The 16,648-nt window shown below is 54.6% G+C and overlaps 1 protein-coding gene across 3 annotated transcripts in view; it reads right to left on the bottom strand.

Annotated features, from left to right (window-relative positions):
* Positions 1-222: 222 nt before the first annotated feature.
* ACTN1 (actinin alpha 1) overlaps positions 223-16,648 on the bottom strand; it is a 94,754-nt gene continuing 78,328 nt past the window's right edge. Inside the window, exons 10-22 of one of the 3 annotated variants that reach the window (XM_082451596.1) lie at positions 15,353-15,583; positions 13,561-13,708; positions 10,474-10,624; positions 9,883-9,991; positions 9,232-9,372; positions 8,224-8,406; positions 7,798-7,932; positions 6,540-6,719; positions 5,652-5,798; positions 4,612-4,692; positions 4,075-4,140; positions 2,684-2,842; positions 223-945 (exon numbers count right to left, since the gene is read on the bottom strand). In XM_082451596.1, coding sequence (XP_082307722.1) covers positions 787-945; positions 2,684-2,842; positions 4,075-4,140; positions 4,612-4,692; positions 5,652-5,798; positions 6,540-6,719; positions 7,798-7,932; positions 8,224-8,406; positions 9,232-9,372; positions 9,883-9,991; positions 10,474-10,624; positions 13,561-13,708; positions 15,353-15,583 — 1,890 coding nt within the window. In that variant the 3' untranslated portion in view covers positions 223-786. The remainder of the gene's footprint in view (positions 946-2,683; positions 2,843-4,074; positions 4,141-4,611; positions 4,693-5,651; positions 5,799-6,539; positions 6,720-7,797; positions 7,933-8,223; positions 8,407-9,231; positions 9,373-9,882; positions 9,992-10,473; positions 10,625-13,560; positions 13,709-15,352; positions 15,584-16,648) is intronic. The other 2 variants (XM_082451598.1, XM_082451597.1) reach the window with 2 other exon arrangements.

Here is a 16,648-nt window from a genome sequence, read left to right as displayed (position 1 = left end):
AGTTGCTCCGCAGTCTGTGGGATCTTGCCCGACCAGGGATCGAACCGTGTCCCCTGCATTGGCAGGTGGATTCTTAACCACTGCCCCATCAGGGAAGCCCCTGTCCTGACCATTTTTAATGAGCAATATTGTTTTTAAAAAAGTGTGTGCTGATAAATAGGCTAATTACACCTCTGGACTTAAAAATGAGAAGCCACATAAATTCTCTTCCTTAAAAAAACAGCCATTTCAAAAGATTTTCTTTAATATCATAAAATATTTTCATGGACAGGTGAGCTAGCAAACACACATGCACCAATGTGCCTTTGACAAGATTATCCCCTACCCTCACCCCCCCACTCCACATCAAGGTGGACATGAGATTGGAGAAATGAATACAGCAGATGGTACAGATAGAAAAAAAAAAAAATCGATAAAAAGGATGGATATAACATTGTGCTTGGTTATTTTCCTATGTCACAACAAAACAAAACATTTCGGTGCAAATAGTTAATTCTTCCTCTTTTCCATTTAAGTCTGGTGGAGAAAAAAATACTTTTTCTATAATAAAATATGTGGTTTTTTTGGTTTTTTACTTTTTCTAACTTAACTTTTTTTCTTTTTTGCAGAAAATAATTTTGTAAACTGTCACTTCGCGGGCTGGGAGGCTCGATGCCACTTGGGTCCAGCTCGCCCCTTTGGAGGCAGAGCGTGAACCAAACCCGGGCGGGAGAGGGGGGACAGCTGAGGCGCAGGGCTGGGCGCGCATGGCGGACGGGGGTGAGGGCGTGGGCCGTGGGGAGCGGGCTAGAGGTCACTCTCGCCGTACAGCGCCGTGGAGAAGGACATGTAGTCCAGAGCACCGGGCACGGCGTCAGGGCCGGTGTAAGGGGCCATTCGCGCGATGCAGTACTCGGCCTGGTCAGGCGGCAGCTCACGGCGCAGCTCGTCCACAGTGATGTAGTTCTGCGGAGACAGCGCGGTCAGGACGGCGGGTCAGGGCGGCCGTAAAGCAAAGCGGCCGCAAAAGGCCGGAGGCCGTAAACCTCACTCGTGACATTAGGTACCTTGTTCCGTCCCCGTTCTGGCCCTGTCCTCATACTTCTGGATATAGAAATACGTGTGTGTGTGTTGTGTACATACACACACGCACATGTATATTACACATATATATGTACGTATATATGTATGTGTATGTATATAAATATATACATATACACATATATAACCATATACATGTGTGTATATAAATACGTATGCTATATATACATATACACATGCACATGTATATTGCACATACATATGTACATATATATGTATGTGTATGTATATAAATATATATGATATATATACATATACACATATATAACCATATACGTGTGTGTGTGTGTGTGTGTGTGTGTATATTTAAATCCCCTTACAAGTTTTCCACTTCTATAACTACTTGAGGCGGTTTCCAAGCTAACTGCAAGTGCTACCTGCACCTGTAATCTTTCCACGTATTGCTCTAGCCCGCCCCGACCTCAGGCTGGAGCAGGAACAGCAACACCATATCTGGTGGGACAGAGTAGGGCCCCCCACACCCACTCAGCTGGGCTCCGAGGACATCACCCAATTCCTGCAACTTACATGAGCATCAAGTTTTGGGCATCATCGCCACAGACAGCTATCTGAACCGTGTTTGCAAACTTGGGACCTGACCCCACCTGGCCTGGTTCCCAGTCTGGGCCTCTGCTTTCTCCCCGCCTTGGGCTTGCCCATGAAAGTCTACTTGGAAGCTACTTCTTTTGGGAGCTTGAGGCTCCACAGGAGCTCAGGGGCTCTGACCCACAAGGCGGGCCCCCATCCTATGCCCTACTTCTGCCAGAGTCCCCCAGGAGCCAGTCTGAAGGAGGGAGGGGCTGGCCCTCAGGTCACTTCAAAAGTCAGAAGACCAGGTCCCTTTCTGGGCCCCGGAGACCTCCTCTACAAAATGAGTCACTTCAAGGAGGTGGTTTCTCAGGGTCCTTCCAGCTCCAAAGTGCTATGACTCTAACATGCTGCCCTCGAACTTAAATCAGACCTTTAGGAAACACTTTGTGGGTTGAGACTTTATTTCCACATAGATTGAGACATTGCAGAAACTATACTCCCTATTGGCTAAGGAAGATTGGCATAGGGATTATCCTGTGAATTTTTCAGAAAGGGAATCTGGCCTCTAGATGCCTCTGCCCCCAAATTCCTCTGGATGCTCCCATGTTTCCACTGTCAGGCAGGGCACTGCAGGGAACTTGGGAGATTTGGAAAATTGAAGCTGACTGCTGCTCAGGGTAGAAAAATGAGACACACGCTTCCTTCCTGCTCCCCACCTATACACCATACCTTGTGCCCAGAATGATATAGGGGCGAAGTCCAAGCTCTCAGATGGACCTTCCATCACCCACTCACACACTCCACCTGACTGGACTGCCCTCCACCACCCATCATTTCATCACCAGTATCTCATCACAAGTATGACATGCAGTGTCCCTGGCAGGGGACCCCCTTAAGCTAACGCTGTGTCCTAATGCCTTAGCTGATCCCAGGACATTACAGAAATGGGTAGAGGTGACAGCAAGGAGGCCCGGGGCGGGCGGTGGGGGGGGGGAGGAGCAGTGGAGGTGCTCACGACCACCCCTCCAGATCAGTCCGCCCCAGCATGGTGCCCACACCACAGCAGACCCACCTTATCCCCGGCCAGGATCTTGAAGGAAGCCATGACTTGGTCTGCTGTATCTGTGTCAGCCGTCTCACGGGACATAAAGTCGATGAAGGCCTGGAACGTCACTACCCCTAGGCGGTTGGGGTCCACAATGCTCATGATGCGGGCAAATTCTGCCTCTCCCTGGAGGGAAGAGCCAATCCCAGGCCTGTCATCCTCTCAGCCACGATCTCCTCTCTCTATGGACCTGAAGCCCCTGTGGGCTCGGAGTAGCCTGAGGCTATTAGAGAGGGCAAAGCGGACCCCTGACCTAACCTGGGTTGTCTTGAGGGCATGATAGGAACATAATACCCAATAGTGAAGGCCCATTCAGGCTTCCCACCCTCTACGGATGCCTTGATTCCTCTTGGAGCAAAAATGATAATGCTGATAATAATTAATGACAGCAATGGCTGACACTCACATAGCGTATACTATATACCAGGCACTATTCTAAGTGCTGTGTATAATTCATTTAACCCTCCTCACAACCATATGAGGTAGGTATTTATTTTATTATTTCCATCATGTTTCAGATGAGAAACCTAAGGCCCAGACAGGCTTAGTGACTTGCCCAAGGTCACACAGCCAGTAGGTAGAAGAGCTGAGACTTGAACTTGGGTGGTCTGCCTCCACCGCACTGTACTTCCTATGGTACTTTCTATGTGTCAGACATGGGCACAGCACTCACGTGAGTTCCTTCATTTAACCATTACAACAGTAGGGTAGGGTTCCCCTCACCTTATCCAGGCCCCCAAGCTGGTGATGGCAGAGCTGGGATTTATTCCCGGGTTCCCTGTTTCTAAAGCCCGTGCCCCTGCCCCTCTGCTGGGCAGCCCATGGGCTCTGCACTCTGCACCACAGCCCAGGCGTCGCCGGGCTGCCTGGCTGAGGTCCCTGTCCTGCTCAGAAGGCTGGCACGAGGGCTGGCAGCTGAGAAGGTTGGGGAGGGGCTTGAGGAAACGGCAAAGGGGCAGCAGGCCTGGCTGGAGCCATCACACGGGCAGAGGTGGAAATCTCCACGCCTCATGCAAGACGAAGCAGGACCAAGCCCCACCCAGAGTGCCCACCACCAGTCCTTCCTGGCAGCCCTGGGGTCAGCCCCACCATCCACAGTGGGAGAGAAAAGGCCCACCTCCACTGTAAATATCAAAAGATAAACCAGCAGAGAGAGGCGAAAAGGCCAAGTCTCTGGGACACACACAGGCCCTGCGGCTGGGCTCAGCCTTCAGGGCGCCATCTTCCCCATGGACCAGAATCTTGAGGCCCCTCTGGGGAGGGCACCCTGAGCCCGAGGGCCTCCAGCCCGCCACGGCCAGGACTCGGCCTCTCGAGTCAGCTGGCTGCCCCTGGCCGGAGAGCGGGGTTTACATTACCATGTTGTAACCCATGGAGATAAGGCAGGCGCGGAAATCATCCGTGTCCATCATGCCTGTCTTCTTCTGTGGGGCCAGTGGCACCGAGACACAAGGAGGAAGGGCCGGCCGAGGGCCAGGAAGACATGGCACAGGTGGCCAGAGGGGAGGTCGAGGTGTACGGTTTGGGGGTCAGGAAGGGGAGAGGAAGGTAGGAGGAGCAGATGCAAATACACATCCGGGGAAAAAGTCCACAGGAAGGAGGAAGACAGAGCAGGGAGATGCAAAAATCCGTCCACAGGATGGAGAGCGGCAAGGAGAGAGGAAGGTGGGCACCGAGGAGGTTCCCACGAAAGACAACAGAGGGCAGAGGGTGGAGTAGTGGGAGGAGGAGCCCGACACGGGCCAGGGGGGGACAGCAGGAGAAGACGAGCCCCGCGGCCCACAGGAAAGGGGAAACAGGGAGATCCAGACAGAGAGAGAAAAGAAAAAGGAGAAACGCGTTATTTCTCGCCCCGGACGCCACCCCTGAGCGTGCTCCATGCAGGAGGCGAGTACCTGGGGGTCGTTGCCAATATCATAACCCAAGCTGATGAGGCAGGCTTTGAACTCCTCGGGACCCAGCGTGCCGGAGTGATCCTGGGGCCGCCGTGCGCCAGCCAGCGAGCCATGCGGTGCCAGGGAGGTGGAGGCCGTGAGGGGAGGGGTGGGCCATGCCCCGGTGGAGGGTAGCGAGTGTGGGGAGACACAGGGACAAAGGCATGCGGATGGGGAGGGCGGAGGGTGGAGGGTCGGGGGAGGAGGGGAAATAAAAGTGCACACGGTTAGACACACAGACGAGGCCCAGGGGCCCTCTCCCTGGCACACTCAGCCCTGCTCCGGAAGGCAGGCCACAGGGGAGCACGGTGAGCCACAGGGGTAAGCAGCTGCCTCACAAGTGCCCAGCCCACCTCCGGCCCTGCTGCCCAGACCGGGGTTTCCAGGAGGGTTCCACCCACCCAGGTGCCTGGAGGGCAGTGAAGCAGGCAGGGGGGGTGGGCAGCACCTAAGCCCATGCTCCCACCCCCTGTGGCCACCGCAAAGCCCCAGGGCACTGGGAGGGGCAGCCCACGCAGAACTGTCCTGTCCCAGAGCTAGGAGGAGAACCCAGGACTGACAACTCTGACACCCCCGCAGAGTGTCCCAAAGGCTACACCGGGGCGGAGGGAAGGAGGGAGCCCCTGCTCTGTCCTGAGGCAGAGGCAAGGGATGGTCCCCACAGCCGGGGGACAGCAGGCCTTCCCTTGAGGCTATGGCAGCCTGGCTCCCGGGGGTTGACTACTGGTCGCAGGAGACCAAGGGTCAGGGGTCAAAGGCCCTCTCCTTAACTCACAATGCAAGCACTCTCTCCAGGAAAGCGGGGAAGCTCATGGGACACCAGAACAGCTCCTAAGGCTGGCTCGGTGCGGTGCAGAGTCAGGGCAGGCTGACAGCAGTTCCTCCCGGCCACCACCCCCTTCACTTGCCCAGGAAGTGGGCCCACGTGCTGGGCAGTGCCCTCCAGGGCCCTGGGGCAGGGGCTGGGGCTGCCCTAAGCGAGTGCAGGGGGCGGGGCTCACCCGGTCAAAGTGGTTGAAGGAAGCCCGGAACTCGTTCATCTGCTCCTGGCTGATGCCCTTGGCATCCCTGGTCAGGATCTGGTTCTCCACCTCGTTGATGGTCCTGGCGATGGTGGTGAGGAGTTGCTCCCAGCCCACGCGGATGTGCTGGGGGTGGGCAGGGCCTGTCAGCAAAGGGGTCCCAGGCCTGGGCCACCCCTGCTACTCCTTCCCCTGACCATCAAAATGGCCAAAGCAATCGAACCAGGCCTTCTGTCCAGATTTACAGTGTCACCAGAGGCAGGGGGACCAGGACAAGGACAACCCACCAGGACAGAGGACCCTGATGATGAAGGGGGAAGCACAGGAGGGTGGTGGCCTCTGCCCGGGATGGCAGAGACCAGAATGACCAGTGTGGTCAGGTCAGGAAGGAGGGCAAAGTTGGCAGCAGGAAAAACTAAAGGACAAAAAAGTGGGTAATTCCCTGAATATCCAACTCCATAACCTCACACACATGCCTTCACGGTCAAAACAAGTAGGTCATTTAGAAAGCAGATGCCAAGCCAGCGTTTGGAGACCACCAGCCTCAGAATCACCAGGCTGCTTGTTAAAAATTTAGATTCCTGAGCCCCATCCCAGACCTAGTGAATCAAATTCTGGAGACGGGGCCTGGAAATGTGCACTCTCAACAAGCTCCTCGGGAAATTCAGAAGGCACTGAGGACTGAAGACCCAGAGCTCCAGGAGTGAGGAGAAGCGAGTATCCCCTCACTTAAAAGCCAGTTTATCCTACTATGACCAGTTTTCTCGGATGATGGGTAACCCCCCCACCACTACCCCAGCCCAGGATGGTGAAGCAGAAGGGGATCTGGGGCTCCCTCTCTGGAGAAGCAAGGCTGGTGTCACCCACCTCCATGGTGTAGTTGGTGTGCTTGTTGTCGAAGATGAGTGCCTCCTGGATGAGCTGGTGGTCGCCCTCCAGCTGGTCGATCTTGGGCTTGTAGTTGACGATGCTCTTCTCGTACTGCCGCAGGTGGCTGAGCTGGTCCTCCAGGGTCCCGTGCATCTCAATGGAGATCCTCCCAATCTCCTGCTCACCCGGGAAGGAGGCCCTTGTCAGACCACCCCACTCTGGGCCCCTGGGGTGGAGACTGGGGCCCCCAGGTCATTGACCAACCCCTCAGATGATTCTTGGCATGGAAACAGCATCATAAAGGAGTATGACCAGCATCGTTATCACCGGCTGAATACCTCCTGTCTCTCGGGCACCTCTCAGCCTCAGGAAGGGGATGCAAGGTTAGTTGCTAACCTAAATGTTCACTCCTCTGCTCCTTAAACTCCCTTCCCAAGCCTATTCCCAGCTACCATCCATCTCAGGCACTCTCCCACTGAGCTGGGTTCCTCACAGGCTCAGCGCACCTCACCTACCTTCTCAATGGCCATGCTCCTGCTGTTCTGGTCCTAGGATGCCTGCCTTGCCCACCTCAATCCCACCTGTCTCCGTGGTCCAGGACTAATCCCCGTTTCTGTCAGTCTTTCATCCATGTAAACACACCTTGCTCGTAAAAGCACCTTCTGTGCACTCAGTTCAACTCAGCAAATATATCCCGAGCACCTACTATGCACAATGTGCTAAGCAGGTGGGGGTGGGATGCAGGGAAGATACAAACATGAACTCGATGTGGTCTCCGCCCTCAAGGAGCTCAGAGGGACACCATGCTCTAACCCACACAGTGTCCCTTCCTTTTCTACATCACACCCATACCTGTCCCAACAATTCAGCAAAAAATTCCACGCTTGCCCAAAGCTCGGTTCTCTCTCTGGGGAGATCACCCTGTCTGACCAAGCTCACGACTCAGGAGGAAGGGAGACCTGGTCGGCCACATAAGCCAAAGGGCAAGCCGAGTCAGTCACCTAGGCACTGCCCCTTCTGGGGGACCTTGTGACTCCTTAGTGGTGTCCCTGTGTGGGTCTTTGCTCTCAAACCAGACACCGGAATCACCCCACAGGCCTTCCCCGCATAGACTCCGCCCCCACCCACAGGGCAGCAGAGCAGACTCCACAGTCCCCGCAGGTCCCGTCCCAGAGGAGACAGGGCAAGCCTGACGGGCTGGCATGGTGCTGGGAAGGGTGGAACCCCTCTCCCTGCTTCCCACGATGGGCCCCACCTCCATCTTGGTCTGGATCCAGGGCCCGATGACGTTGGCCTGGGCCGCAAACTGCTTGCGTAGCCTCTCGTTGTGCTGCTGGCGGGCGTGCTCCTCCGTCAGGGCCTGGTCCCTCCGAGGCACCAGCTGCCGTACCTGGGGCAGGAACAATCATGGGACATTGGGATGGGCCAGCCATCTGCCCCCATTTCGGCAGAGGAAATGGAAGAGCCGTGAAGGGAAGGGGCCAGTCAGTAATAGAGTGAACACATTGACCTGTTCTAGAAATTCAGCCATTCATTCACTTGACAGATAATGAGTACTTACTATGTGACAATGAAATCAATGAAAAATCAGTGAAAATCAACAACACACACAGACAAAAATCCCCGCCCCTCTGAAACTTACAGTGGCTCCGCCAACGCCCCACCCAGCCCTTGGACTCACATGGTCCCATTTGCCGTTGATCTCCTGAGGCGTGATGGTTGTGTAGGGGTTGGTGCCCGCCATGTTGACGTGGTAGGTCTGGACAATCTTGGACACCTCATTGTGGATGCCTAGGATGGCCAGGCGCTCCTTGTCTGCATCGGGGAGGGTGGCCTTGAACTGCTCATGGGCTGTGGTCAGTCCCTGGACATAGACGGGCATGCAGGAGAAGCCCAGTGACTGGGAGGGAAGTCCCAAGGGAGACCCAAGTCCCAAGGAGCCAAGAGAGACCTGCAGGCCCCAGGGTAGAGGTGGGTGGAGGGGCCACCGGAGGCCGGCCCCACACGAGCTGGGAGGCCCAGAGGTATCAACCCAGGGCTCTCGCGGCTGAGAACCAGGATGGCCGGGCTGCCCACGGGAAGGTGCCGAGAGCGTCACGCTCAGGACTGGTGAAGTCAGCAGCAACCCCCCGGGGGGCGCTCACCACCCCACAGTCAGGTCGTGCACAAGGGGTGCTCCAGGTCTGCTCCTCAGGTGACCTCCCCCAACACACGTTCCTCAGCACTTTGCAAAACCTTTTTCATCTGACACTCTGCAGCTGTACAGAAGAACAGCTTATTGCTATGAAATGGGCTCCTAGATAATTGTTAGGTTAAAAATATAAGGCTCGGGATACAGTTTATAATGAACTTTTTGCATAAAAAAGGGGGCGTGGAGAAGAACATGTTAATAAATAAATGTGCTTGCCTATGCAGAGACCATGTGGTCATACTGCTCACCTCTGGGGAGGGGCACTCGGGGCTGGGGGACAAGGAAGGGAACTCATTGCTTAGCCTTTTTAGCTTTTAGCTTTTATACCATGTGCATATATTACTGAGTCAAAATAAATAAAATGCAAAGCTTTCAAATCTATAACATCCTGGGGATGCTACCCTCAGTCCTCTCCTTACAGGGGCAGTCCTGCAGTAGTGTGAGCCGTGGGCAGCTGGGGAGCCGGCCTCCGGGGGCAAGGGGGGGGCGGCAGCACACCTGGATCTCCTCGATAGTGTGCACGATGAAGGTGTCCTGCAGGTCCTCCATGGCCCCCTCCATCCAGTTGTTGAAGGGTGCAGCCCTCTTGGCATATTCCAAGTACAGCTGGTCAATGGTCTCCAGCAGTTTCTCTGTCCGCTGGGAGTGCCAATGGCATGGGGGTGGGGAGGTGTTTAGCAAAGTCATGTCCAGAATCACCGCGTCCCCCCACCCCTATTCCCAACAGCCTTCGAGATCCTCCCAGCCAGCCCAAAGGGGTTCAGGTCTGGAAGCACAAGACTAACTCAGACAGAAAGAACAGGCTCTCTCTGAGGTGCTGGTTCTTAATATGGGGTGTATGGACCACCCCCCAACTGAGTCACCCAGCCTGGCCCCCAGAGAGTATGGTTTGGAGAACAAGAAAGTTCTCAAACAGCTGGGGTGGGGCTCAGTACACTAAACCGGGAGGATGGGATATGATTAGGACATCTTCATCAGGGCAAAGGCCAAGTCCAGGGTCAGTGTGAGCCTTCCGTAGGCAGGCCAGGCCTGGGGAAGGCCCGGGGAACCCAGTGGAGCCTCTTAGCCCAAAGCAAAGAGAGTCACGAAGCTGGAAGGAGCATACAGAGTTGCTGGAGGCAGGCCTCCATCTCCCTCGGGGGCCCTCACCTCCAGAGCTTCCCTCCGCTTCTGGGTTAGGGCCCCCAGATTGTCCCACTGGTCACAGATCTTTTGGCACCGGGCGTTGACACTGGGTGAGTCGTAATAGTCCAGCTCACTGGGAGGGAGGAGACAGGAAGAGTCAGATGACCCAGGTGACTTCCGTGGCCTGCTCTCCTCTCCCTGGGGCTGGGGCGCTGGTGGCACCGGAAGGCCAGGTGTGCTCGCTTCATGAAGACCTTCCAGGACTCCCCTCCCACTCTCAACACCTCGGCTTTCAGGAGACCACTGGCAGGGGACCAGCGAAGGCCAGTTCTCCTCTGCAAGGGCCCCCGCCCCAACCCTGTCTGTAGGCCATGCCAGTCTTGACCCCAATGCCCAATGACAGGAAGCCACTAAGACCAGCTGAGAGCTCAGAGCCAAGACTTGGTCATCCTCTGGTCCCACACCAGTTACAGGTGAGGACCGAAGGCCTGGGACAGAACGATCACAGGCTATTCCCCACCTGGGGGGAACGTCCTTAGCCTTCCGCACTGATGAGTTTTCAGGCCACACTCCCACCTCCCACAGCGCCCCCCGCGCCCGCTGGGCCGGGCCTACTTGAGCTCCTGCGCAATGGCGGCGATCTGCTCCACGCGGTCCTGGTGGGCGGCCAGGTCGCTCTCGAAGGCCTCGTGCTTCTTGAGCAGGGCCTTGATCTCTGAGAGGGTGGCCGTCTCGTAATCCTTCTGTCGCAGCATGGCCTCTTTGCCTGGGGTCAGAGACAGGGCACAAGGCTGGGCGGGAGCCGGGAGGCCCCACCTTCTTGACCCCCAACTACCCACCCCTCAGGGCCCGGGAGGTCCACTTCTGGTACATCCCGAGGAGATGTGTCCTATATGATGATCAATTATCTGCAGTTCGAGAAAGCAGATGTGCAACCGGAACTCCCATCCACAATGGGGCAGGGGAGGCAAAGTCACTACTTTCCACGGAGCATGTCAGGGCCATCGGGCGTGGTGATGTACAAAGGCTATGCTGGACTAGGAGGGGAAGTTAGGGCATAACATGAACTTTATAAACAGCAGGAAACAATGATCTATGCCTGTGGCATAACCAGGGAAAAACAAGCCAAGTCCCTCAGGGATACCCCATCTTTAGAGTTTCTCCAGTTATAGTTGCTGGTCCCCAGCAGCCCGGCAGGGACCTCTCCCCTCAATTACGCTCAGTGTGGGTACCATGTCCAGTGCGCTCTGCACATAAGCCATCAGTGGCCAGAATCTTCTCCAGTCATCAGGTGCACTGCCCTCCCTTTTTAGGGGCAAGGCAGACTTGCATTTCTTGGATTTTTGTTTCCCAGGAGGAAAAGGGGATGAGAAATGACCTCCCAGACTGTTGTTAGACGATGGTTATCAGCTGCCCTGGGAAGCAGCTGCTGCAGGACAGGGGCTGACCTGGCCTTGCCTGCACTCCCACCTCCTGTGTTTGCACCCATCAGGGATGCTCAGCCCCTCTCAGTAAATGAAGGCTGGGCTGTAAGGTGACGGGTTCTTTCCTTCTCTCTACTCTTTTTTCTTTGTCAGAATAATAATATGACAAGTTTAGGGAAAAAATATCACAGATGAGCCTACTTATCTACTCCTTTTCAGTCTTGCCTTATATGGATGTTGTGTTAAAACCATCGGGTGTATATAAATAATGTTTCCTGCTTTTAAAATACTCAGCAGCACATCATCAGTTTCTACTCTGGCTCCAGCGGCTTTTACATGAGCCACTCTGATGGCTGCATGACATTCTGTTGCATGGCTGAACCGTCACTGGCGTAACCACTCATTGCCGTACCATGGGGCATTCAGGCCCCTCAGCTTGCATTATGGTAGATGGTCTCATCGCAAACATCCCAGACACATGACTTCAGCCATGCTTAGGGTTAATTTTTTAGACCGTCTCAAGAAATGGAATTCCCAGGTAAGCGGGCAATAACACTGTCAAGCGTGAGTACGTGTAGCCAGACTGCTGTGCCCAGCAGCTGTGCCAGCATCGACTACAGGCATGCCAGCACCTCTCATGCCCTTGTTGGTGGCTGGCAAGCTGGCAGGGCCAATCCTTGCTATGTACCTTTTGGCAAGCTGTTTCTTGGCTCCGGAGAGGACACGATAGAAGCCTGTGGGTGAATAGGTGCAATTTCCACCATCCCCCTTCTACTCCACACAACCACGCTTGGATAAATAGCTCCGTACATGCACAGTGGAACGTGGGGCAGCAACCTCATATCACTGTATACAAAGCTCAGCAAACCCCCTCTGCTGAGTCAAGCACACTCCTATCCCCCACCAAGCTGCGCTACCCCCAAGTGGCCGTCCCTACTCGTCTCCAGCCTAATGTCTGAGGATCACAACAGAGCTGGGTGGGAGTGTCTTAGGGCACTGAGCTCCACTGGCCAGTTGGTCTGCCCCGGGGGCTCCAGCTGAAAAGGCTGCATGGCCCTAGGAGATCGGCAGCATGGCCCCCCTCTCCAGCCCCAACCCAGGTTCTGAGGAAAAGACCATTCCAGGTATGATCTTCTCTCTTTGGAGTTAACCTTAGCTGCCAAGAAGCAGACACCAGACATGGCTCCAAGAACCTCCAGGTCAGAGTGATGGAGACACACAGGTGCTAAGGCCAGGGCTCCAGGTTACTACAATGGGAGGCCAGAAACAGGAAAAGGGCAGGCATTGGAGGGAAGATATCAAGGGCTACCATTTACTGAGTGTGTTACATGTGCCAGGCACCCAACTAAGCATAAAATGCACTTATGATATGTAAGCATATAACAACCCCATGAGGAGGTATGCTGAGTTGAATAGTGTCCCCCCAAAACTCATGTGCAACCCAGAACCTCAGAATCTGACCTTATTTGGAAATAGGGTCTTTGCAGATGTAATTAGTTAAGATGAGGTCATACTGGATTAGGGTGGGCCCTAAACCCAATGACTGGTGTCTCTAGTAGAAAACTGAGAGGCAGACTGAGTCACAGAGACCCAGAGAGAAGCAGCCACGTGATGATGGAGGCAGAGATTGGAGTGATGCTGCTACAAGCCAAGGAACACCGAGGACTGCCAGCAACCACCAGACGTGGGGAAGAAGCATCGGACAACCTCCCCCTCAGAGCCTCCAGAAGGAGCCAACCCTGATGACAATTCAATTTAGGACTTCTAGTCTCCTGAACTGTGAGAGAATGCATTTCTGTCCTGTTAAACCACCCAGTTTATGGTAATTTGCAGCCCTAGGAAACTAATCCGGGAGGGTACATCATCACCTGCATGTAATAGACAAGGAAATAAGACCACTGGTCCAAGTTACACTGCTTCAAGGTGGCAGCGTCGGGGTTTGAACCCCAACCTAATTCAGGGAAGAAGAAATCATTATAGTGACAAGAATAATTAACACATATATAGCATTGTACTATGCCAGGAACTCTTTTCCGTGCATCTAATGTATTAAGTCATTTAACCCTCATAAACCTATGAGGTTGGTACTATTATTGTCCCCACTTTACAGATGAGAAAACTGAGGCAACCAAAAGGCTGATGAACTTGCCTAATGTCAAGGAACTAGCAAGAGACAAAACCAAACAAATAAAAAACAAGAAAAAAAGGAGTTGTGGCTGGTGGTTCAGCATGAAAGCCAGACCCTTGGAATAGGGGGCAGGGGCTAGGCTGGCCTTACCGTCCGTCCAGGCCTCGTGGATGGAGGCCTTCTGCCGGAACTTCTCTGCCAGGTGGTCGAGCCGCTCCAGCCTCCGGATCTCATTCAGCAGCCACTCCTCATAGCCCTTCTCTGCCTGCTCCAGGCAACCCCAGGCGTTGTTGATGTCCTGTTAAGGATGGGCGGCACAGGGTCAGCCCGCCTGGCCCCCGAGACCCCAGAGCTGCTCCATGCCTCCCAGGAGGAGCCTCCCCCCCATCTCAGCCATCCCCGTCCAGCCCGCACGGTGTTTCCCAGGGCTCCCGGGCACCAGGCCTCCTGGACAGAGAGTGGGGCCACCCAGCTACGGGGCGTTGTGTGTGCAGCTCAGTGGGGAGAAAGCCCAAGGCCCTCTGTGCTCCAGGACTGGCTTCTGACAGGATTCTGAGCAATCACAGAGGTCACAGGGCCAGCCAGGGAGACACGGCAACAGACTGAACGAGGCAGGCAGGTGTGGGAGCCTCCCAGCCTTCCCACATTTCTGGGTCCACTCACGGGCCCCAGCCTCCGGGCCCTGGGCAATAGCCTGGAGCCTGTAGGGACCCTGGCCTGGGTAAGCTAGCCAAGAGTTGCCCAGAGATAGTGACAGGTGCTGAGCACAAACCCACACGCCTTCAGACAGGGAGCCACTGACAGGGCCATCCCCTACAGTTAGCACAAGGGCATCCCTGGGCAGTGATGGCTGACCCAGCTCGAGTGCCACCCAGGTCCCTGCCATGTGCCGGGGGCTGCACTGCGTCCCCCCAGAGGAGGGGCTTTACAGCACAGAGCACCGCCAGCTAGCAGCAGCTCCGGCCGTCTAAAAACTGCTGATTCATCCTGGAACCTGTAAAAGGACTGCAATTTTCCAAACTGCATGTACAACGTCACAGCCTTTTTCCTGTCCCCCAGAGTCCCCCCCAGGATCCTGCTTCCTCTTCCAATGCTGTTTGCATGTTTCTCCCCTTCCCTTCCATTCCTGCCTTATGTGCTCATGTCTCCTCATCGACTCTCCATTGCAAAGGGTAAAAAGCTCTATCCTGTTGAATTTTAAATTTTCTTTTACATGTTTCTCTGGCTCATAAAATTTCTCAGGTTCTGAGGAGAGGGTAAAGAGGGAGGAATAACAAAAAGTGACATAAATGAAGAAAATTTTATGACATGGAAACCTGGTCACAATATATTGTTGTTTTTTTAAGCAGCTTATTAATTAAAACATGCTTTAGGATTTCCTTAAAAATTATATTTACAGAGACTAAAAAAATCTCTTCCCCCCCAACATCTTTTAAGTTGATCCTGGGTAGTAAGATTATGAATAATTTCTATTTTCTGAATTTTGTTTATTTTTACCTTTGAAATATCCTACCAAAAAAATCTATTACTTAAGGTAATAAAAAAAATTTTTAAGTAAGATTCCATGAAAGTGAAAATTATCCTTATTGCTATTATATCCTGTTTGGTTCAACATGTCAAGAGAGATTTTGTTTGCAAAGATGATTTTTTTGAGGGGTAGGGAGGAAGGTGCTGGGGGCAGATCCAAGTGGATGTTCAGGGGTCTGGAAGGGCAAGTCTGACCCGGAATGGTGAGGAGAGAAGGGGCTCTGTTCCTGGGGAGGGAGGGAACCCCACATGGCTGAGTGTGGGCTGGAGCCTGGGCGGTCACCTGGAAGGGAGAACTGGTCTCTGGAGCAGGGTGGGCAGGTAGAGAGCACACGCCCCCGCCCTGCCCCACTCACGATGCCGCCTTTGATGGTGACCGGGCACAGCTCAGGGTGGGGGCGGTCCAGGTGCTCACCGAGACCATCCTGCCCTCGGACGGCATGAAGGCGGGCCGGTTGCTGAGGCGCAGCTTGGTCTGCAGCGTGTTGAAGTTGATCTCCAGCTGGCACTTCTCCTGCACCTTGGGCGGCTTGTGCAGGCGCCGGTAGTCGCGGAAGTCCTCCAGCTTCTGCTGCATGGCGTGCATGGTGTTCTCGGGCGCCCGGTTCTCCAGCCACGGGATGGTGCGGCGGATCCACTCCAGCAGCTGGAGGGAGCGGGGGAAGATGCTGGGATGGGGGCAAGGACTGGCCTCCCTCTCTTCCTGATGCTGGGGGGGCATCTCTCTTGACGGCACACTCTTTCCCAACTACCACCCCAGGCCATTCGGCCAGGTTCCAGGGTGTTCCCTCTGAGAATCAAAGGCCTCATGAAGCCTGGCCACTAGGGTACGTCAACTCACAGCCAGCATCACTCAACATCCCTGCTCTGCCAAGGGAAGACCTGGGGGCAAGATGGCTCAGCTAAGAGCAGGAGACCCGAGTTCTATTTCTAGGTCTACTACCTGGCTGGGCCTCAGTTTCCTCATCTTACCATGGAGGTGTGAACACTCATTCCCTGAGGCCCCTGCCACCTGACCTTCTAGGATTCTAGAATGTGGGTCCCTGACTCAAAAAGGAAGAGGCTGGCCTCTCGGGCACAGGCAGGGATTGTTTTCCTCGATGAGGTGATGGAGGAGGAGGAGGAGGAGGAGTGGAAGTGATGAGAGGAAAGACGTGATCCCCTGCCAGGTACCAGGCACGTGGCCTGAACTAACTCATCTGAATGATGACGAGAGCTACGTGGTCATGGGGTTAAGTACTGTGATCCTGCCTCAGGTGGCGGAGGAGGTAACCAAGGCACTGTGAGGCTCTGTGACTTGCCAAGGTGACCGAGGTGGAATGGTAGCACAGAGGTTAAACCCAGGCACCTGGGCACCAGAACTTGGGTTGTCACTATGCTGGACGGCAGATCTGATCTACCAAGAGGCTGGGCTGGGCTGTTCAGAGGGCTGAATTCTTCTAAGGAAGAAGCAAGTGGGGCTCTAACCCCAATGCAGCCAGTGGCAGAGCAGCAAATCCAGTCCTGTCCCCTCCTGTCCCCTGGGTGGGCCCGGCTGCTAAGCTAGCCTGAGCCAGCACTGATTTACTCCCCGTTCACGTCCTCTCAGAACCGCATACTCCTTTTCTAGTCCAAGCGAAACCCCCAGAACAACAGTACACTCACTGATCTCGAAGGGCCTCCAAGGTCCCTTAGCACAGCTTTCACTTGTTAAGTGAAAAAAAAACAAGAC

The sequence above is a fragment of the Balaenoptera physalus genome, assembly GCF_965194825.1.
Source record: "Balaenoptera physalus genome assembly, chromosome: 2".
Classification (NCBI taxonomy): Eukaryota; Metazoa; Chordata; class Mammalia; order Artiodactyla; family Balaenopteridae; genus Balaenoptera; species Balaenoptera physalus.
This window is presented reverse-complemented; position numbering and strand designations above follow the sequence as displayed.